This window comes from Psammomys obesus, unplaced genomic scaffold (genome assembly GCF_907164565.1).
Source record: "Psammomys obesus unplaced genomic scaffold, mPsaObe1.curated_primary_1811, whole genome shotgun sequence".
Classification (NCBI taxonomy): domain Eukaryota; kingdom Metazoa; phylum Chordata; class Mammalia; order Rodentia; family Muridae; genus Psammomys; species Psammomys obesus.
In genome coordinates, this window is record NW_026585644.1 from 42,544,543 (window position 1) to 42,567,770 (window position 23,228).

General features: G+C 40.8%; 1 protein-coding gene across 1 annotated transcript; it reads left to right on the top strand.

Annotated features, from left to right (window-relative positions):
- The first annotated feature begins 70 nt into the window (after window positions 1-70).
- Window positions 71-21,878, top strand: Ndufaf7 (NADH:ubiquinone oxidoreductase complex assembly factor 7). Its single transcript, XM_055618625.1, has 10 exons — window positions 71-127; window positions 405-568; window positions 1,896-1,976; window positions 2,793-2,903; window positions 6,221-6,434; window positions 7,255-7,313; window positions 7,837-7,947; window positions 9,785-9,928; window positions 20,668-20,841; window positions 21,233-21,878. The coding sequence occupies exons 1-10, from the start codon at window positions 91-93 to the stop codon at window positions 21,446-21,448; spliced, it is 1,311 nt and encodes a 436-aa protein (XP_055474600.1). The 5' UTR covers window positions 71-90; the 3' UTR covers window positions 21,449-21,878.
- Window positions 21,879-23,228: the final 1,350 nt, after the last annotated feature.

Sequence of the window (23,228 nt, forward strand, 5' to 3'; positions counted from 1 at the left end):
TTCCGGTAACGAACTTCCTTTGGACCGGGAGAGTCAGGAAATACCCTTCGTCTCCGCCCCTAGGGCGGAGTCTGGACTCGGGTGGTAAGAATGAATGCTTTAGTGAGACGCAGCGTGGCTCGCACTGGTGAGAGTCCTCCTTGCGGAATCTTGTCTCCATGGAAACCGCGTGGCCGGCTCCTTGGTTCCTCGGCTGCTTCCTGGGGCTGGAATGGGGGTCGAAGCCAGTTGGCGGAAAGACTTGGTTCTGTGGTCCTGTGGGCCCAGTGCATGCCTCCATCGGGTTCTGACGTTGGGGAAGAAGTTAGTGATGAGCAAGGCTGCCTTGCAACCGCTAGGCTGCATGCTGTGCGTGTAAATGAAACGGACATTTCTAATGCGGAGTGCTTAATCGTCTTTTTCAGGCATTCCCTGTCTTTGGAGGGGGAAATGCTTCAGCTCCGGGAATGAGCCGAAAGAAAGCAATCGGGTGACACCGATGCAGCGGCATCTTATGTACAAAATAAAGTCTACAGGTCCCATCACTGTGGCCGAGTACATGAAGGAGGTATTAACCAACCCAGTCAAGGTAAACATAGGGAGCTGGAGCCACGAAGGGTGTGTACGCAGAGGACCCCGAAGGTCCTGAGACCAAGTAGCAGAGAATATAAGAGCATGAGTCATCTCTGAAATCTTTAGAATATGGTTTAATCTATCAGTTGATCAGGCTGCGTTAATTCAAGGGCAGTGCCAATAAAGAGGTCAGGACAGATTCGTGCTGTGTTAGGTGACAGAATTTAGTTGCAATTTTATGAGTTAAAGGAAAGATGATTTTCTAACTGGATTGAGCATTTCCCAGACGGAAAGAAATGATAAATATATGAGGTTGGCCTTGAACTTGTAGCATCTTCCAGTTTACTCTCCTGGTGCTGGGATTTGAGGTGATCTCCACCTGCCTGGCTATAAGAAAGCTTTGCCTGAGAGCTACTGAGTCTTTCTTGAAAGTTAAGCATTATGGTAAAACTTGGGATACGAAGATAACAGCATGGTCTTCTTCCCAAATAATTAAACCTAATCAAAGTAATGAAATAAAAAAAAAAAGTACTAGTCTTAGGAGAGAGGGGTCAGTGAAGATGGTATCTGAGTAGACTGAGTGGGTAAGGATGCCAGGGAAAACTAAGAAGGGAAGAAAGTGAGATTTGCATTGGCAGGGAAATACAGACAAGCAGGGCCATTTTTTAAGCCTCCCCCCAACCACCCCCTTCCGTCATAGACTCTCTTTGTAGAACAAGCTGGACTCGAACTCTCCTCTGCCTTCCTGAGTGCTGGGATTAAAGGTATGCGCCACCGTGCCTGGCTAAACCCACCTTTTTTATTGAAATACATTAATCATGTGAAGAGAACATAAGTCACTGGTATATAGTTGGATGGCTCTCACACACACATTTATAAGTCACTGGTATATAGTTGGCTGGATCGCACACACACACACATACACACCCAGATGGATTTTCACACAGACCACATTTATTTAAGTTGCACCACAGTCAAGAAAAAGCGAGAAACTTGAGTATCACCAACAGGCAAGACTAATTTGGGAGAGGAGGCCGAAAGGGTGATTAGAATCTTACCGGGTTGGACTGTGGGAAGTGGGAGAGGGCGGGGAGTGTAGGGCTGAACAGTGCGTGTCTCCCAGCCCTTCTGCTTGAGGGATTGTTCGTCTGTGAGTTTTGCAAAATGATTGCTACCATATAAAATGCAGGTAAAGACTCTGTCTTCATCCCAGTTATCTCAGAAGAGAGAACTTTGTCAGTAAGTAGTTACATCACTGTATGCATTACTTAACACTTTTGGAGGAGTAGTTTTGAAACCCTTATCTGAAAATTAATCTTTTCCATTTCCTCTTTTAAAATTAGGGATATTACGTGCATCACGATATGCTAGGAGAAAAAGGAGACTTCATTACGTCACCTGAACTAAGTCAAATCTTCGGGGAGGTAATACCCAACATGGAGACTGGAATGCCATAACTACTTGAGAGCAGACCAAGCTATGCTGGTCTGCAGTAGTGTTTTATGGGGGTGGGGGTGGTGCTCTGTGTATATTATATAAAAATATATAACTTGATACTTTTAGAGGGAATGGTGAAGGGGATACTTGAAAAACTCAAAGATATGAAGGGAAAGGAAGGTAGAAAAGGTTTGAGAAGAGAACCATGTAAAATATGAGATTGGAAAGGGAGAGGAAAAAGGGGAAAAAAGAACACATTGAGAGATGTTAATTATACCTAAGGGTTATGTAAGAATGGAAATCATGAGTAAGAAGAAATGGTATAATTGCAGTTCCTATGTCCTTTTGTATCCAAATGCTGGTACCTCTCTGTAAGTGACTGCTTATTTGTGCCACAGGGGCCTTTTATAGAGGAGACAGGCTTACTACCATTTGCTCTGGTAATAAGCTTCCTTTACAGTGTGTGTCAGGAGAATCCCAGTATGTGTGTGTATCTATGTATCAATGCATGTCTAATAAATGAATAGAATTATTTACAAAAGTTTTGCTTTTTGGTATAAAGTATGTACATATGTAGTTTTTTTTTTTTTAAGATTTACTTATTTATTACATATACAGTGTTCTGTCTGCATGCCAAAAGAGGGCACTATATCTCATTATAGATGGTTAGCTACCATGTGGTTGTTGGGAATTGAACTCAGGACCTCTGGAAGAGCAGTCAGTGCTCTTAACCTCTGAGCCATCTCTCTAGCCCATATGTAGAGTTATATGCTATAATGCTTTAATGTCTTTTCTTTTCATAGCTAATAGGGATATGGTTTGTTAGTGAATGGATGACCTCTGGAAAAAATACAGCTTTCCAGCTGGTAGAGCTGGGTCCAGGCCGGGGCACCCTCATGGGAGACATTTTGAGGGTGAGTATTAAAGAATGTTTCTAAGTCAGCTAGGTTAATCTTTCTGGTTTTGACTGAGTTTGCAAATTACATTGATCTTCTGGGTTTTCAGTCCTACTTCCTAAATCTTAAATTTGTCAGTTAAAATACAATGTCAGAGTAATGTAATGGTTCATTACTTATCATTGTCTGTAAGCTTAAAAAACTGGAGCAATGATGTACATGCTAAAAATACAAAATATTTGGGTGAGCGATGGGAGAGACTCTATCTTTTGAGTAGGGAAACTTTAGTTTTGCTTTTTTTTTTTTTTTTTTCTTTTTTCTGAGAGAGCCTTGCTAGGTACATGAGGCTGGCTTCAAACTCTGCTACTCCCTCCAAAGTGATAGGATTATAGGTGTTTGTGCCATGCTTGAGGATTACAGGCATTTGTGCCATGCTTGGCTAAAGTCTTTCAATAATATAAAATGCAGACACTAAAAGGGAAAGATTAATAATTTCAACTACATTAAAACTCATAATGTTTTTTACCAAAATAAGGACTTTTTTTGTTTTTCAAAGGTACTGTAGAATGATAAGCTACAGACTGGAAGATGGTATTATGACAATATTTATAACCAACAAGGCAATAGTAATTAGAATATATAAAGAACTCCTTAAAATCAATAAGAATATAACAGATTAAAGTTCAAAGATATGAACAGCTCCTTCACAAAAGAGAAAAATCCAGATGGTTAATGAAAAAAAATTCATTTAGTTTTTAGTAGTCAGGTAAACAAAAAGTAAAATTAGCAGACTGGAAAAAAATTAGAAAGTGATAGGACCCTGCCAATGGTGAAAATGAGGCTGTGTGGAGGAGTGACAATTCTCATAGACTCATATATATGACAATTCTCATAGAAGTTGGTACAGCCACCCAGATTAGCTACTGGGTATCTGTGTCAGAGTTGCTTATACTATATGGGGCATAATTTTACTGCTAGTCACACACTCTAGAGAAAGTGGTGAATATATACCAGGAGACTAAGCAAGAAGGTAGCAGCACTGTGTTGAATAGCAAAAATTTGGAAGCAACCCAAAGGCCTACAGTGGGAACATGAAGCAGGCAACTGTGGTAGTGGGGTGTCACGTGCTGTGAGAGTCAGAATCCAGCCATGCCCACAATGCACCACTACTGAGTAACACTAGCAATTCATGAAAAAAAATCCATATTTTAATGTAAAATTTCAAATGAGTGGATGGAAAACAATTGGTATGTGTTGACACAAATATATTTAGTTATCTAATTCATAAAGGAAAGTCAGGAAGTGGTTAGCTGGGGATAGTGACTTTCAAGGCCTGCTCGTGTCCCATTTCTGTGGTGTGTATACATGCCTGTGTATATTTGTGAGTGTGTACACATGTCAACATGCATGTGGAGGCCAGATGCTGACATCAGGTGTCTTCCTCTGTTGATTTTCACCTCATTTTTTGACATAGGATCCCCCATTGAGTTGGGGGTTTGCTAAGTCTGATGACTGGAAAGGTGTCCAGGATCCGCCTCTGCTTTTCTAGGGTTGGGATTAAAGGTGTATGCCGCTAGGTCTCTCTCTTCTTTTTCTTTCTTGGCATGGTCTACGTATACTCAGGGCTTCATGCTTGCACAGCAGGCTCTTTACCAACTGAGCATCTCCCTAGCCCAGAGGTAAATATTCTTTTACTGTTCTTTTCTGTCATTTTACCTGGAACTTTGGAAAAATATCTTAAAGGGATATGCAATAATATTTATTAAACTTAAAGCTTTTGCTGTTTTGAAAGTCACTAATGTTTTTGAAGCTAATTTTTATGTTATTTTTTTTTGGCAATTTAACGTAGAAAATAATCTTTATGGATTTAATTCTTTTTTTGAGACAGGATTTATTTGTGTAACAGAGACCTGGCTGTCCTGGACTCAATTTGTAGACCAGGCTGGCCTTGAACTGCCAAGTGGCAGGATTAAAGGTGTGGGCCACCATGCCTGGCCTAGATTTAATTTTTTGATAAATGATTTATTTTTGCTTGGAGTTAGGAAAAGTTTTTAAAATAACAAGTAAGAATCCTGATTACATTAAAAAAAATAGAAAAAAAACCTGCTTAATAGGTTTCCAAAGCTCTACATATTTTTTAGATTGACAGTTCTTTTTATTTTCTTAGCTGGGAGTGCCGATGTATGACTTTAATCCCAGTCCTGGGTGGGTGGGGGGAAGTATACAAAAAGCAGCCCCCAAAGAATTCTGGCTATTTTAAAATTGACCTTTTGAAAGAAGTTACTGTTGGAAAGTTTCATATATATATATATATATACACACACACATATAAATATGTTATATATAGTTTGATATATAGTTTGATTGCAGAACTGAAAAGCCAACTAAACAATACAGATGTTCAGTCTATATTGGCACATTTTCAAAAGTCAAGGGAATAACAAGCGGCAACTGTGTCAACGAATCACTAAAAGATGAGTGTGTGTTTTCTTTTTTCCCTGTGTGTTCTCAGAAGTAAAAAACTGTTGTTGTGTGGTTAAGGGAAAATTGAAAATGTGTTTTAACCCCAGGGCCAGTCAAGTCACTGGTGCCATTGGTTCTGAGGATACAGTTGTGTCATGTTCCCAGACAGGTTTCTTGAGTAGACACAGGCTTTATAAAATCAACACTGTAATGCATTTTATTTTATTTTCTTGGACTTTTTTTAGATTGCTCGATCTGAAACATTGTGTGGGTGCTAAATCTTTTCTGTTTTTAATAGTCAATTGTTATCAGGAAGCCATGTTGTAGTTAATTTCTTATATAGATGATGGTTATTAACTCTTACAGGTGTGATCCTCATATGTTACTTGGGTCAGGGTAAATCTCTAAAAGCAAATACTCCGTTGTGAGGTGACTAAATGGTTGTGGTGAGCCATAAGAAACCTCTGTCTATTTGACATGTTTGCCAGTGGTGGTGGTTTGGCCCCATAGGCGCATATATTTGAATGCTTGGTCCCTAGTTGGTAGAAATGTCTTGGAAAGGATTAGGAGGTGGCTTTGATAGAGGAGATGTATCACTGGGGATGGGTTTTGCAGTTTCCAAAGCCCATACCAGGCCTAGTCTCACTCTCCGCTTCTAACTTGTGGATAAGATGTGCTCTCACCACTGCTCCAGCGTCACGTCCACCTGCCCGCTGCCATGCTCCCCACCATAATGGTCATGGACGCACCTTCTGAAACTAGAATGAAGCCCCCAGCTAAATGCTCTCTTTTCTAAGTTGTCTTGGCCATTGTGTCTCTTCACAGCAATTGACAGTAACTAAGACACAGTCGTCTTTTCTTTTTTGTTTTAGGTGTTCAGTCAGCTTGGGTCTGTGCTAAAAAACTGTGACTTTTCAATACACCTAGTAGAGGTGAGCCAAAAGTTAAGTGAAATCCAAGCATTGACACTGACTGAGGAGAAAGTCCCTTTGGAGACAGATGCTGAATCCCTGGTGTACATGAAAGCTGCCACCAAGTCTGGGATTCCAATCTCCTGGTACCGAGACCTGAAGGATGTTCCTAAAGGTATAGCTTTACACTGTTGGAACTCATCGCAGCTGTGACAGCTGACTGGCTTTGTATTAGTCTAACAGTTAACCACTTCCAAGTCCTGTGTCTGCAGAGAATAGCCGACACTTCTTTTTCTAGCAAAGAACATTGTAATGAAAGACTGCTTCACATTAAGGAACAGTGGATTTCATATCATCTTATAGAAATCTCCCCTGTACTTTGTAGTATGTCACTTTAGCTAGGTAGTACCAGTGATGAAATGGCCCAAAGCAGCATAGGCTGAAGAGAGTGTTCTTAATCTCGTGAAAATCTTTACCTGCCCTAAGGCAAGCAAGGTGTGGTGGTAAACCTCCCTTGTACTAGTCTAGGAGCCCTTGATGGTGTGGAGTCAAAATCTTCAAGAACCCAAAAGCCATTTCTGGCCTCAGCTTTCTCAGATATTGTATGAAGTTCATATTCCTTTCCAGGTAACAAATTTGAGTCTCATTGTTTTTAGGCCTAGTGATGACTAGAAGGCTTAGCTGATGATGGCAGTATTTCCATTCTCAGGTCCTTATGTGCAAAATGAGGAGCAGGTCTGTCTTTGTATGCTGTTCACAGTGAGTTTTCCACAGAGCAGCAGTTCTCAGTCTGGGGGTCAAGACCGCCTTGGGAGTTTTGACAACGCTGTCACAGGGTCACAGCTTTAGGAAAGTGGGAAACACTGCCACAGATGATAGTAGGGAAGCACCCCAGCCCCAGTGCTGAAGAAATGGCCACTTTCTTTTCATGGTTAATGTTCAATAGAGTTGCTTTGAAATGCTGAATCACTGATTCTTCTTGTATTTTTACACAGGATACAGCTTTTATCTCGCACATGAGTTTTTTGATGTTCTTCCTGTGCATAAATTTCAGGTATTGATGGAAAAGCCAGGTTTATGATTAACCAAGGGTATTAAAGCTATACTCATGAACTCACAACGCTTATCCACTGCTTGCTCAAGTTAGCATTCTGTGGGGTTTTCATGAATACGATTGAGATGCAAAAGTGAAGTATCATCCAGTCTTTATTCTCTTGGAAAAATTGCTCTACATTCTTAGTTTTGGGGTGAAGACATAAGGGAACATAGGATGGTGAATGACTGTACATGTCACAAAGGATTTATTTGGGCAAGTCTTTAGATTACAAAGACCAAAATTTTCCTCTGTCCTTTCCCTGAGAATTTGGATATTGGCTGCCTCTATGGCAACTTCCGAGGCTAAGCGTAAGTCGTCTCATGGAGTCATTTGTCACAGAAGCACCAGCTCATGCTGAGTTTGCCTTCCATTTCTGTGCAGCCCAGTGCCGTTTGTTTTCTGTAGCTCTGTTTGTTGTTTCTTCGTTAGAACATCATGTTTTAAGATCTTGCAAACCTTTATTTTTATGTATTTTTTTTAGAAAACAGCAAAGGGATGGAGAGAAGTGTTTGTTGATATTGACCCACAAGTTCCTGATAAGCTGAGGTTCGTCCTGGCGCCTGGTGCGACTCCAGCAGAAGCCTTTATACAAGTATGAATGTGCGTTTTTCTTCTAGGCCTGTGCTGCTGCAGTAGTCCAGGCTGTCTTCTTAGTTGCCCAGTGGGAAGCTGGAGCACATGAGGTGCTTTGTGGTGACAGTCACAGTGGCGGAGTTCCAGAGCATCATGTTTTGTTCTGTATGTTCTCAATCGTATCATCACTGGGCAAGAGCACAGCTGTTGGCTTATATTTGAACCCAGACCTACCTCTCAGCCCTCACTGTGAACAGATGAGCTACTGCTATCTGTTGTTGCTCTTAAGAGCTTTTTACTTTTGTCTTGGGACTGTGCTTAACTTAAAAAAAAAAAAAGGATTTATTTTTATTTCAAGTATTGGCATTTCAGCGGCATGTCTGTGTTAGGGTGTTGGTTCCCCTGGAAGTGGAATTATAGATGATTGTGAGCTGCCATGTGGGTGCTGGGAATCGAGTGGAAGTTCTCTGGAAGAACATTCAGTGACCTTAAGTGCTGAACCATCCCATTAGCTCCAGGGCTGTGCTTAAAGGTCCCCAAACAGCACAAGCTTCTCAGGAATATTTGAGCTTCCTAGTAATTTTCTCTTCTTTACCCCAGAAAACCACTTTATTTTCTAGAAGTTAATTAAGAATTTCCTAAAGTTCTCCATTTTTAAAAACATAAATCTGTTTTCTTCACAAAATATAAGTTAAAATATTAGACTAAACACCCGTGAAGCTTTTTTTCATGTTCTATGTAATTCTGCCTGAATGACAAACATATTTCTAAGGGTACCAAAGAGCTGCCTCCTCCCTGGAGTCACCCTGGCCCTAGTGTGGCCTCTTTCAGTTCTTGATTTAACTAGCATATTCACTTAAGAGTGTTGTAATCTCCTTCCATTTGCTACCCATAGGGGTAGCACCTGGCATTATGAAGCTTAGTTTGTGGTGGTACGGGTGTCAGCAGGCTTGCTGGCAGATGTCTAAGGAGTCTGGCTTTGTGATTTTTGTAGCTGCACTGGTTTCTCTAAGATCATTAGGGCTAAATGTTTATTATTTTACTGACTCCTCACTACAGACTTTTGTGATTTTTCATAGCTACACTGGTTTCTCTAAGATCATTAGAATGAAATTTTGCTGAACCCTCACTACAGACATTGTTTTAGGAGAACACAAAGACGTGTCTGCCATTGAGCAGTCAGAATTGCTAAGGTCCAACCCTCAACTAAGTGTTGACTCCACATCTCCTTTGTGTGCCCCATCACAAGCAGAGATACCACTGTAGGTCATTACTTTGTTTTCAGGGCGTCAGGAGGGAGTAAACGACAGAGGGTTTTATAATGAACACGAAAATAGCAAATTTTACAAGGCTTTTGCTAGTTTATAAGCTGCTGCTTGAAGATATAAGACACCACTGAATGCTTTCTGCCTCCCCAGCAGGTAACACAATTGACTGAACAAGATCTGATTTCATTGGATTCAATGAGTGTTACTTTTCACAGTGGTTTTTTTTTTTTGAGTCCCTGTTAACGTTAGGTATTGTTTTAGGCAGGCAGGAGGCATTGCCTCATGCATTCAACCCAATGAACTATGTTTTTATATGTTAACATAGGAAAGTGTTTTTATAATAAAATTATATGATTATATGGCACTTGGCCATGTGGGAAGTTCAGAGTACATATACTTTTTTTTTTTTTTTTAAATATATAAAGGATTGCAATGTTTGCAAACTTGGCAGGAAAGAACCAAGGACACTGGCCAGACCATATTCAAGTTGAATTCATTTTAACTGAGAAATGGTCATTGCAGAAATGTGAAAACCCGAAGGAAACAGTTTCGAGCAATGTATTTTGAGTCTAACTTTCCTCTCACCAGCATGATGAAAAAAGGGACCATGTGGAAGTATGTCCTGAAGCAGGGGTCATCATCCAGGAGCTTTCTCAGCGCATTGCACTAAATGGAGGTGCTGCCCTGATTGTCGATTATGGTCACGATGGAACAAAGACAGATACCTTCCGAGTAGGTATCACACAGGGGCATGCTTTATCAGAATTTCATTTCTGGATTTGAAGTTCATTGAAGAGTTATCTTATCCTGGTTTTTATGGTTTCTGATTTTGTTGTATCCATTTTTAAAATTAGTATAAATTATGCTGTTATAATTACTCCTAAGATTCTGAATCATGTAGTCACTCTTAGCACAAGCCTAAATATGCATACACATTTTGGGAAAGATTTTCAACCCTTCCTTCATTAAAAAAAGTTACTTTGCATTACCTAGCTACTGCAAACTATTTTAACAGAATGTTCTTTATGTATGACTAATCATGTTAAATATTCATTAATTGAAATATATTTATTATATATTATCACAGTAATAGATATAATTTAGTCAGAGGCTATTATTCATTTTCTAGATGAGTGGTTCTTTGTTTCTAACTTTATTGTTAGTAATTCTTCCCAGGCAGTGGTGGTACACGCCTTTTAGTTTCAGCTCTTGGGAGGCAGAGGCAGACAGAGATCTGAGTTCGAGGCCAGCCTGTTCTACAGACGGAGTCCAGGAAAGCCAGGGCTACATAGAGGAACTGCCTTGAAAAACCAAAACCAACCAAACAAAAAAAGAATTCTCACCTGGAAGAATATGTTAAAAATGATGCTCTTAGCCTTTCCTCCAGGATTATGGCTAAGCAGCTCTGGACTGAGCACATACCATGTTCTTAGGTGGTTTTGAGAGTCTGTGGGTGGTGACAGGCTTTGTAAACTACTTAGTTTCTGATAATCAGAATTCGCCCACCCGTAGCACTAATGGGGATGTTAAATAACTTTCTGTTAAAGGTAACATCATTAGGCACTCCAGCTTCTACTGGGTTTTCCACATGCCACCTTGTTTGAAGAAAGGATGTCATTGCAGAGGTTTTTTTTTTTTCCTTTCTTTCTTTTTGCCTTATTTTTTTATTTTTAATTATATTTTATTTACTTTGTATTCCCCCTCTAGTTCCCTCCCTCCTCCTCTCCCAACACCTCCCTTCCTTTCCCTTTTTATTTATTTATTTTAAAAAAATTTTTTTCCCCCACTGGCTCAGCTGACCTCAGCTTTTTTTTTTCTTTATTAATTACACTTTACTCACTTTGTATTCCCCCCATGGTTCCCTCCCTCCTCCCGTTCCAATCCCTCCCTTCCTCCACCCTCTGCATGCATGCCCCTCCCCAAGTCCATGGTAGGGGAGGACCCCTTTTCCTTCCTTCTGATCCTAGTCAATTAGGTCTCATCAGGAGTGGGTGCCTTGTCCTCTTCTGTGGCCTGGTAATGCTGCTTCCCCCTCAGGGGGAGGTAATTAAAGAGCAGGCCAATCAGTTCATGTCAGAGACAGTCCCTGTTCCTATTACAATGGAACCCACTTGGATACTGAACTGCCATGGGCTACATCTGTGCAGGGGTCTTAGGTTATCTCCATGCATAGTCCTTGGTTGGAATAGCAGTCTCAGGAAAGACCCTTGTGCTCAGATTTTTTGGTTCTGTTGCTCTCCTTATAGAGTTCCTGTCCTCTCCAGATCTTACTGTTTCCCACTTCTTTCCTAAGATTCCTTGCACTCTGCCCAAAGGTTGCCCATAAGTCTCAGTATCTACATTGATAGTATGCAGGGCAGAGCTTTTCAGAGGTCCTCTGTGTCAGGCTCCTGACTTGTTCCCTCTTTTCTCCTTCTTCTGATGTCCAGACTCTTTGCCTTTCTGGATAGGAATTGAGCATTTTAGCAAGAGTCCTTCCTCTTGATTAGTTTCTTTAGGTGTACAGATTTTAGTAGGTTTATCCTATATTATATGTCTATATGAGTGAGTATATACCATGTGCATCCCTCTGCTTCTGGGATAGCTCACTCAGGATGATCTTTTCCAGATCCCACCATTTACCTGCAAATTTCATGATTTCCTTGTTTTTTATTGCTGAGTAATATTCCATTGTGTAGATATACCACAATTTGTGCATCCATTCCTCCACTGAGGGGCATCTGGGCTGTTTCCAGCTTCTGGCTATTACAAATAAGGCTGCTATAAATATAGTTGAGCAAAGGTCCTTTTTGTGTACTTGAGAATTTTTGGATATATGCCTAGGAGTGGTATAGCTGGATCTTGAGGAAGCGCTATTCCTAGTTGTCTGAGAAAGCGTCAGATTGCTTTCCAGAGTGGTTGTACAAGTTTACATTCCCACCAGCAGTGGAGGAGGTTCCCCTTTCTCCACAACCTCTCCAGCATGTGTTGTCTCTTAAGTTTTTTATCTTAGCCATTCTGATGGGTGTAAGGTGAAATCTTAGGGTTGTTTTGATTTGCATTTCCCTGATGGCTAATGAGGTTGAGCATTTCTTTAAGTGTTTCTCTGTCATTTGATACTCCTCTGCAGAGAATTCTCTGTTTAGCTCTGTACCCCATTTTTTAATTGGATTACTTGATTTTTTTTTGCTGTTTAATTTCTTTAGTTCTTTATATATAATGGATATTAGCCCTCTGTCAGATATAGGGTTGGTGAAGATCTTTTCCCAATCTGTAGACTGTCGTTTTGTTCTGAGGACAGTATCCTTTGCTTTACAGAAGCTTTTCAGTTTCATAAGGTCCCATTTATTGATTGTTGCTCTTAGAGCCTGTGCTGTTGGTGTTCTGTTCAGGAAGTTGTCTCCTGTGCCAATGAGTTCAAGGGTATTCCCCACTTTTTCTTCTAAGCGGTTTAGTGTGTCTAGTTTTATGTTGAGGTCTTTGATCCACTTGGACTTTATTTTTGTACAGGGTGGTAAGTATGGATATATTTGCATTTTTCTACATGTAGATGTCCAGTTAGACCAGCACCATTTGTTGAAGATGCTGTCTTTTTTACTTTGAATGGATTTGTCATCTTTGTCAAAAATCAGGTGTACATAAGCGTGTAGATTTATGTCAGGGTCTTCTATTCGATTCCATTGATCCACCAGTTTGTTTCTATGCCAGTACCATGCAGTTTTTAGTATTGTTGCTTTATAGTACAGCTTGATATCAGGGATGGAGATACCTCCTGAAGATCTTTTACTGTAGAGAATTGTTTTAGCAGTTCTGGGTTTCTTGTTGTTCCATATGAAGTTGAGAATTTTTCTTTCCAGGTCTGTAAAGAATTGTGTTGGTAATTTGATGGGAATTGCATTGAATCTGTAGATTGCTTTTAGTAAGATGGCCATTTTTACTATGTTAATCCTGCCAAAGCAATGAGCATGGGAGATCTTTCCATCTTCTGATATCTTCTTCTAATTCTTTCTTCAGATACTAGAAATTTTTTTCATATAAGTCTTTGACTTGCTTGGTTAGGTTCATACCAAGGTACTTTATGTCCTTTGTGGCTATTGTGAAGGGTGTTGTTTCCCAAATTTCTTTCTCGGCCCTTTTGTCCTTTGTATACAGGAAGGCTACTGATTTTTTTTTTTTTTTGAGTTAATTTTGTATCCAGCCACTTTGCTGAAGGTGTTAATCAGCTGTAGGAGTTCCCTGGTAGAGTTTTTGGGGTCACTCAGGTATACTATCATATCATTCGCAAATAGTGATACTTTGACTTCTTCCTTTCTAATTTGTATCCCCTTGATCTCCTTCAATTGTCTTATTGCTCTAGCTAGGACTTCAAGAACAATGTTGGAAAGATATGGAGAGAGTGGACAGCCTTGCCTTGTCCCTGATTTCAGTGGGAATGATTTAAGTTTCTCTCCATTGAGTTTGATGTTGGCTATAGGCTTGCTGTATATTGCCTTTACTATGTTCAGGTATGTGCCTTGTATCCCTGATCTCTCCAATACTTTAAACATGAATGGAAGATGGATTTTGTCAAATGCCTTTTCAGCATCTAAGGAGATGATCATGTGGTTTTTCTCCTTCAGTTTGCTTATGTGGTGGATCACATTGATAGATTTCCGTATATTGAACTACCCCTGCATGCCTGGGATGAAGCCTACTTTGTCATAGTGGATGATGTCTTTGATGTGTTCTTGGATTCGGTTTGCAAGTATTTTGTTGAGTATTTTTGCATCAATGTTCATGAGGGAGATTGGCCTGAAGTTCTCTTTTTTTGTTGTGTCTTTGTGAAGTTTAGGTACCAAGGTGACTATGGCTTCACAGAATGAGTTTGGTAGTGTTCCTTCTGTTTCTATCTTATGGACTAGTTTGAAGAGTATTGGTGTTAGCTCTTCTTTGAAGGTCTGGTAGAATTTGGCACTGAAAACATCTGGCCCTGGGCTTTTTTTGCATGGTAGACTTTTGATGACAGCTTCTATTTCCTTAGGGTATATAGGACTATTTAAATGGTTTACCTGGTCTTGATTCAGCTTTGGCATGTAGAATTGGTCAAGAAAATTGTCCATTTCATTTAGATTTTCAAATTTTGTAGCATATAGACTTTGGAAGTAAGACCTACTTATTGTTTGGATTTCTTCAGTGTCTGTGGTTATGTCCCCCTTTTCGCTTCGGATTTTGTTGATTTGGATAGTTTCTCTCTGCCTTTTAGTTAGTTTGACTAAGGGTTTGTCTATCTTGTTGATTTTCTCAAAGAACCAGCTCTTAGTTTCATTGATTCTTTGAATTTTTTTTTTTCTAATTTATTGATTTCAGCCCTGAGTTTGATTATTTCCAGCCGTCTATTCCTCTTTGGTGTGTCTACTTCTTTTTTTTTCTAGGGCTCTAAGTGAGCCATTTAGTTGCTTGCATGAGATGTTTCAAATTTCTTTTTGAAGGCACTTAGTGCTATGAACTTTCCTCTTAGCACTGCTTTCATTGTGTCCCATAAGTTTTGGTATGTTGTGCCTTCATTTTCATTGAATTCTAGGAAGTCTTTAATTTCTTTCTTCATTTCTTCTCTGACCCAACTGTCATTTAGACACAAGTTGTTCAGTTTCCATGTGTATGTAGGCCTTTTGGTATTTTTGTCTTTGAGGCCCAGTTTTAGTCCATGGTGCTCAGATAGAATACAAGGGATTATTTCAATCTTCTTGTATCTGTTGAGGCTTGCTTTGTGACCAAATATATGGCCTATTTTGGAGAAGGTTCCATGAGGTGCTGAGAAGAAGGTAAATTCTTTTGTGTTTGGGTGAAAGGTTCTGTAGATGTCTGTGAGGTCCATTTGATTCATGACCTCTGTCAGAGTTATTGTTTCTTTGTTTAATTTCTGTTTAGTTGACCTGTCCTTTGTTGAGAGTGGGGTGTTGAAGTCTCCCACTATTAATGTGTGGGGGTCTATGTGTGGTTTAAGTTTTATTAAAGTTTCTTTTACAAATGTGGGTGCCCTTGCATTTGGGGCATAGATGTTCGGGATTGTCATATCATCCTGGTGGATTTTTCCCTTGATGAGTATGAAGTGTCCTTCTCTATCTCTTTTGATTGATTTTGGTTGAAAATCTACTTTAGATATTAGGATGGCTATTCCTGCTTGCTTCTTGAGTTCATTTGCTTGGAAAACCGTCTTCCAGCCCTTAACTCTCAGGTAATGTCTATCTTTGTGATTTACGTGTGTTTCTTGTATGCAACAGATTGTTGGGTCTTGTTTACACATCCATTCTGTTAGCCTGTGTCTTTTTATTGGAGAATTGAGTCCATTGATGTTGAGGGAGATTAATGGCCAGTGGCTGTTAGATCCTTTGATATTGATGTTGGCCATGGTAGTGTGTTTGTGTGTTTGGCTACTTTTGTTTTGCTGTAGTGAGGTTATTTATTTCCTATGATTTCTTGAAAGTAGTTAGTTTTCTTGGGTTGTATTTTCCTTCTAGTATCTTCTGTAATGCTGGATTTGTTTGTAGGTATTGTTGAAATTTGTTTTTGCCATTGAATATCTTGTTTTCTCCGTCTACGAGGACTGAGAGTTTTGCTGGGTACAGTAGCCTAGGCTGACATCTGTGTTCTCTTAGGGTCTGCATTATATCCTTCCAGGCCCTTCTGGCTTTCATAGTTTCTGTTGAGAAGTCAGGTGTGATTCTAATGGGTTTGTCATTATACGTTACTTGGCCTTTTTCCCTTGAAGCTTTTAGTATTTTTTCTTTGTTCTGTATACTTACTGTTTTGATTATCATGTGGCGGGAGGATTTTCTTTTCTGGTCTAATATATTAGGTGTTCTGTAGGCCTCTTGTATTCTTATAGGCTTCCCCTTTAAGTTGGGAAATTTTCTTCAATGATTTTGTTGAAAATATTTTCCGGGCCTTGGAGGAGGGAATCTTCTTTTTCCTCTATTCCTATTATTCTTATGTTTTGTCTTTTTATGTTGTCTTGGATTTCTTGGATGGTTTGTGTGTCGTTTGGGAGCCGTGACTCCAAGTGGCCGGCTTTGATATTTAAATCTCAGTGGAGAGACTGCTTGTACCGGACCTTCTCTAAAGGCAGGGTAGAATTTGCAAGTCCATCTCCTTTTGTTTTTGACTGCAGGTAGGATAGCTTGTGAGGATCACACCTGTTCCTCAGACTCCTTGTGGAAATTAACCATTGTTCTGAGATGTTGCTACTCTGGCTCAGAAACTCTACAATAAAAAGACAGGCCGACAGTTACTGCAGAAGAAGGCTGAAGATGATGCTCCAAGCATCCTGTCTCAACTCTTGTGTAAACAGGACACAAATAAGCAACTAGACACAATGTTGTGCAATGGGAGGAGCCAGAGGACAGGAAAGAGGGGAGGAGCTAGAGAAGAGGGCTGGAGGCAGAGGAGGCAGGCAGAGACTTGAGGCTTGCTGCTGGCACTGCTTGCTGCAGCAGCCTGCTTTTTGCCATGGCTCTCGAGTCTGGACCTTTAAAAAGTTTCCTGTGTGCTGTGTGTTTATTTTATTAATTTTAATCCTCACTCCCAACTCAAGAACCGTTCAACTCTGCTGGCTGGCTCCGGCATTTGTGTCAGGAATTTTTTAGATTTTTTTATTTTCTTTGACGGATACATCGATTTCCTTCCATTGTATCTTCCACACCTGAGATTCTTTCTTCCATCTCTTGTAGTCTGTTGGTTATGCTTATCTCTGTAGTTCCTATTTTCTTTCCTAGGTTCTTCCTCTCCGTGATTTCCTCCGTTTGTGTTTTCTTTAATTCTTCCAATTCTATCTTCAGATCTTGAACCGTTTTGTTGATTTCCTTCACCTGTCTGACTGTATTTTCCTGTTTTTCCTTCAATTCCTTCAGCTGTTTGTTTGAACGTTCCTCTGTTTCTTTTATTTCTTTCAGTGACACAGACTGTTTGGCTGCATCTTCCTGTATTTCTTTTCGTATGACCATAATCTGTTTTATTATATCTTCCCCTAATTCTTTACGAATTTTATTTACTTCCTCCATTAACCTCTTCATTAGCATAGATGTAAGGTCATCTTCTTGAATTTCACTTATGTTAGGGTGTCCAGGGCTACATGCCCCTGGATAACTGGGTTCTGGGGATGCCATGTTGTTTTGCCTTTTGTTGGTTGTGCTTTTTCGCTGGCCTCTACCCATCTCTCTGTCTCAGGTGTTGTCTGTTAATTTGTGGTGCCTGCTGAGTTCTGGGGCGGGGAGAATCCACTTGGCAGGGATCTGAAGTTCTCTGCTTTTTGGGTATGGTCAGCTGAACAGTGGTGCTTCTCAGGAATTGTCACAGTTCACTTCAGGTATATGGACCTGTGTGGTAACTGGTATTCAGGAAGGCTCTCCTCTCATCAGGAGAGGTCCTGGTGATGGCTGTCCTGCTGCTGGGTTTCTTGCTCTGAATTTAGTGAGCAGCAGCTGTTGCTCTTAAGGTGTAATTTTTGGGTGCAGCCCTCTTGAAGGAGCAGGGATTCCCAATTTTGTTAGTCTAGCTAGGGATAACTGGTTGATCCTTGGCACAGTATCTGAGGGCTGCTGTAATGGCTCTCTGGCTTTTGTAGGTCTGAGGATGCAGCTGTGTGCCCCAGTGCCCTATTGGTACTCAATAATGGCGGGTGAGCACAGTGCTCCTGCCTGCAGTAGATGGCTAGAGCCTAGAGTCTGCATGAATCCAGAAATTCTTTTGGTGCTGGGTGTCCTGAGTGTTAGACCTGATGATCCCCCTGCTGTGGGGTTTCCTCCTGCCAGGGACATCCAGTCTTTGCTTTGGGGACCGCCGTTCTCTCTGGGATGGTGAGTAGAACCCGCAGGCACAGATGCGTGTGGCTCTGCCTTTCTGGCCTTTGGGGGTCTGGGCGTCTGCCTAAGCTGAGTAATTTTTCCTGAGACCTTTTTGGGGTGGTGGTATCAGCTGAGTGCTCTGAGATCAGACCAGCCATTTCCCTCCCTGTGGGTTTGCACCCGACAGTGAAACTCAGTCTCTGGTGCCCTGGGGCCCACAGTTCTATGTGGGGCAGCGAATCAGGCGCACAGGCAGGGCTCTGTGCTGGCGCCTGGGTCCCCGGCTCAGGCTCTGGGCTGGCTCCTGTGGCGCCCGCGGAACCTGAGTCTTTTCCAGGGGATGTCTGGGTGACCTAAGGTTGGTCCCAATCGTTTCCTGCACCGTGGGCTTATCTCTAGACTGGAAATTGTAGTCTGTGATGTTGTGGTGCCCACACTTCAGTCTGGGACAGTGATCAGAGCATGCTGGCCTGTGGCTCTGGGCTGGCGACCAAGCGTCTAGCGGAACCGGGATCTCTTCCTTGGTTTAGCCGGGTGAGTTAAAGCTGATTGAATCCCCCACCGTGGGGTATCCTCTCACCTGGAAAACACAATCACTTGTGTTTTATGGCCGCGAGTTCTGATTGCTGGTCACTGTGCTGATCCTGCTGTGCTGCTGGTCAGAATGAGAGTCGTCCCGGCGCCGCCATCTTCCTTTTTATTTTTTTATTAGTTACATTTTATTAACTCAGTATCCCAGCTGTATCCCGTTCCCTCATTCCCTCCCAAACCCTTCCTCCCTCCCTCATCTCCTCCCTCCCCCTTACCAAGTCAACTGATTGGGGAGGACCTCCTCCCCTTTCTTCTTACCCTGTTTTATCAGGTATCTTCAGGACTGGCTGCAAAGTCCTCCTCTGTGGCCTAACAGGACTGATCCTCCCTTGAGCCTGCCATTGAGTTCCTGTCAGAAATAGTCACTGTTCCCCTTACTATGGGAAACCAATTGGTTACTGAGCTACCACGGGCTATATCTGAGCAGAAGTTCTAGGTTATATCCATACATGGTCCTTAGTGGAGTCAGTCCCTGAAAAGACCCCTGTGCCCACATATATTTGGTCCTTGTGGAGCTCCTATCTTTTCCACGTCATACAAACTCCCCCTTCTTTCATATGGTTCCCTGCACTCTCCAAAGGTTTGGTTATGAGTCTTAGTGTCTGCTTTGATACACTGCTAGGTAGAGTCTTTCAGAGGCCCTCTGCGGTAGGCATCTGTCCTGTTACTTGTTTTCTCCTACATCCAATGCACCTCCCATTTGTCTTTCTAAGTGAGGATTGATCATCCTACCCCGGGTACTCTTTCTTGTTTATCTTCTTTAGTGTATAGATTTCATTATGTTTATCATATCTTATAGGACTATATGAGTGAGTATATACCATGTGTATCTTTCTCCTTCTGGGATATCTCACTCAGAATGATCTTTTCTAGATCCCACCATTTGCCTGCAAATTTCATGATTTCCTCATTTTTGATTGCTGAGTAGTATTCTATTGTGTAAAAATACCACAATTTCTGTATCCATTCCTCCGTTGAGGGACATCTGGGTTGTTTCTAGGTTCTGGCTATTACAAATAAAGATGCTACAAACATGGTTGAGCAAATGTCCTTGTTGTGTACTTGAGCAAATTTTGGGTATATGCTTAGGAGTGGTGTAGGTGGATCTTGAGGAAGCGCTATTCCTAATTGTCGGAGAAAGTGCTAGGCTGACTTCCAATGTAGTTGTACCAGTTTACATTTGCACCAGCAATGGAGGAGGGTTCTCCTTTCTCCACAACCTCTCCAGCATGTGTTGTCACTTGAGTTATTCATCTTAGCCATTCTGATGGGTGTAAGGTGAAATCTCAGAGACATTTTGATTTGCATCTCCCTGATGGCTAAGGACATTGAACATCTCTGTTTCTCTGCCATTCTGTATTCCTCTACAGAGAATTCTGTTTAGCTCCACACCCCATTTTTAATTGGATTACTTGATTTATTGCTTTTAAACTTCTTTAGTTCTTTATATATGCTGGATATCAGCCCTCTGTCAGATATAGGGTTGGTGACGATCCTTTCCCAGTAGGCTGTCATTTTGTTCTGACGACAGTGTCTTTTGTTTTACAGAAGTTTTTCAGTTTCATGAGGTCCCACTTATTGATTGTTGCTCTTAGAGCCTGTGTTGTTGGTGTTCTGTTCAGGAAGTTGTCTCCTGTACCAATGAGTTCTAGGCTCTTCCCCACTTTTTCTTCTAACAGATTTAGAGTATCTGGTTTTATGTTGAGGTCTTTGCTCCACTTACACTTTAGTTTTTTGCAGGGTGATAAATATGGATCTATTTGCATTTTTCTTCATGTAGACATCCAGTTAGACCAGCACCATTTGTTGAAGATGCTTTCTATTTTCCATTGAATGGTTTTGGCTTCTTTGTCAAAAATCAAGTATTCCTAGGTGTGTGGGTTTATTTCTGGGTCTTCTATTCGGTTCCATTGATCCTCCTTTCTGTTTCTATGCCAGTACCATTGCATGGAGTTTAAACCACAGACTTAGGCCATACTTTTCTTAACATTGACAATGTAAAAACTGGATTAGTAGGATATCCTTTCTTTAATCTCTATAATATTAACTAAAACAGAGTAAAAACTATTGTTTATGTCCAAGGGGTTTTGCGGACACCAGCTTCATGATGTTTTGATTGCTCCTGGGACAGCAGACCTGACAGCTGATGTGGACTTCAGCTTCCTGCGCAGAATGGCACAAGGAAAAGTAGCCTCTCTAGGTCCAGTACAACAACGGACATTTTTAAAAAACATGGGCATTGATGTCCGGTTGAAGGTAATGGCTTATCTAATAATAGATATGTTCATTTCAAAGATAATTTAAAATTGAGCTCTATGGCTTAATACTGGTATAGTGAGCAGCCCTGGGGGAGTTTTTGCAGAAGTGAAGGCTACGGAGTGGCACTGCTTTCTAAGTTTCTATATGAGGTTAAGGCTCCCAAGAAAACCATGTTCATGGGTATAAATTTTATAATTCCTCTTTCAAGGATGCCTAAGTGTTGTTACAGAGCAAATAATCTGGGATACCTCCTAAAGATGCACATGCATTTGGACTGCAGCATCCTTCAGTTATAAGCACGCTGTGATCAAATTTGGGGAATAGCTTGTACTGTGCACCGGGGAACTCCCTCTTCATTGACTTTTGTTAAAGACCTTTCCCTCTTCAGGTTCTTTTGGATAAAGTGGACGACCCATCTGTGAAGCAGCAGTTACTTCAAGGGTATGATATGTTAATGAATCCTCAGAAGATGGGGGAAAGATTTAACTTCTTTGCCTTGCTACCTCATCAGAGACTTCATGGTGGAAGTCAAGAAAGGAATGCCTGTCAGTCAAAAACTCCTGCATCATCTGTACCTGGGTTTGATGAACTTGTTTGGCAGTGATATTTCAGCCTGGACCTTTTATTCCTCAGTATGCTTTAAGAAATCAAAATAAAAGAAACTAAATTTGTATATTGAAATAACTGTTCAAACCATCACTTTTCAGCCAATAAAAAGAGCCTGTTTTCTATAAATACATGTAGAATGGTAGAATGTTCAAGGTTATAACTGACTCTTGGTATAACTGTTTTCAACCTACTGAAGTACTGTATTGTAAAATTGTTTCTTTTAATCAAACTAGTTGCTGTATTTCTGTGTACTTTCTAAAAACACATACCAGCACTGATTGGTTTGTTGGAAATAAGGTAAATGGCTACTTCCAGGTATCTGAGTCAACAGGTCTAGATTATTTTCTTTTTAAAATGGTGAGAAACAGCATATTCTGATTGAAAGAAGGATCTCTAAGGTTGAGTAAATAAAAGAGTGTGACAGAGTTGACGTGAGTTTGTCCAGTTATTATCAGTTTTGCTGAAGGAGATAATTAATTGCATATGCTAGTGTAGACGTAGCTTTCTCCTCTGTGGTGTGCACATGCTCAGAGATGAAGGAAGAGTGGCTGGTAAGGAGCCAGCCGTGACTTCTCCAGTCTAGAAGGATTATTTAGAAGGGTTACATGTGCTTCTGTGGATGTAAGTGAAGACTGAACCTAAAGAAGTAATAAAAATCTAGTTAAAAACTGCAGGAAATCTAACTTTTATTGAAACAAGAGTTAGGAGTAGTATTATTAATCAGGAGGAACAATTTCCTAAGCTGAGTTCATTTCCTTGCTGTATTTTCAGATAAATATAAAATTTTAGTTGTGTTAAGGTGGTCCACAGAACTTTTGTATTAGTACTGTAAATGGGATTTCTTGGGAAGTGTTTATCAGCAGTACAATCTGATGAGGAGGTTAGAGGGAACAGTGTCAGCCGTGTCTTGACCTTATGGTTTAAGTGCATTGAAGTCATTGGCAGAATGGTGTGTCACTGATTTTTATTCCTGCTACTGCTTAGCTGAGAACGGTGTTAACATTCTGTGTCTTTGTCTGTAAGAAAAGAAGGAACAAGGCTGTATTTAATTAGTGTGTGTGGTATGTGCACATTTCAGCCACAGCACCTGCAGTTATAGTAGGAACCTATGACATTTTGGGCATTTGTATGTGGAGGTTGATGGCGGGTGCTTTTTTTCTCCACTGCTTTTCTCCTTATTTTCTGAGACAGCATCTCTCTTGGAATTCATAGCTCTTTAATTTGGCAAAAGATCTCGGGTCAGCCCCTTCCTCAGCAGTGTCTTACTGGGTTACAGGCACACTGTGGGGCTGGGTATCCGATCTGGAGCTCTTCTGTTCATGCATCAGGTTCTTTAGCTTCCAAGAGCACCATCCCCCAGCCTGATGCTGCCCAGCCTCAGGCCAGTCTTAATTGCTCTGTTCTACTTTTCTATCCCGATATCCACTGTTTGTGTTTTGTTTTCAGGGACTAGATAATATCCACAATGAGCTCCTCCCAAACACATAATGGTTTTAAGTTTTTATAATTAAGAGGGAAAAGCCTGGTCTTGCCTTCTATCAAATTCTAGAAATGTATATTTCATATTAGACATTTAATTTTTTAAGTCTTCTGGCAGTTGCAATGCTTGAATATCTGCAGTAGTTACTGAAGATTTTAATTATCATTATTCTTTGTACTTGGCATTCAATAAGTGAACCCTCTACATAATTATCTCAAATGCAGGATACAACTGATGACTTCTTAAAAGCTTTTCTTTGGCAGGGGGTAGATAAATACAATCAGTGCTCATGTAG

Bases quoted from the DNA above. Each gene is read 5' to 3' on its own strand.
- Ndufaf7 (XM_055618625.1), top strand. From the start codon at position 91: ATGAATGCTTTAGTGAGACGCAGCGTGGCTCGCACTG. The intron at 6,435-7,254 runs GTATAGCTTTAC...ATTTTTACACAG, and splicing joins CCTGAAGGATGTTCCTAAAG to GATACAGCTTTTATCTCGCA. The intron at 7,314-7,836 runs GTATTGATGGAA...TATTTTTTTTAG, and splicing joins TTCCTGTGCATAAATTTCAG to AAAACAGCAAAGGGATGGAG.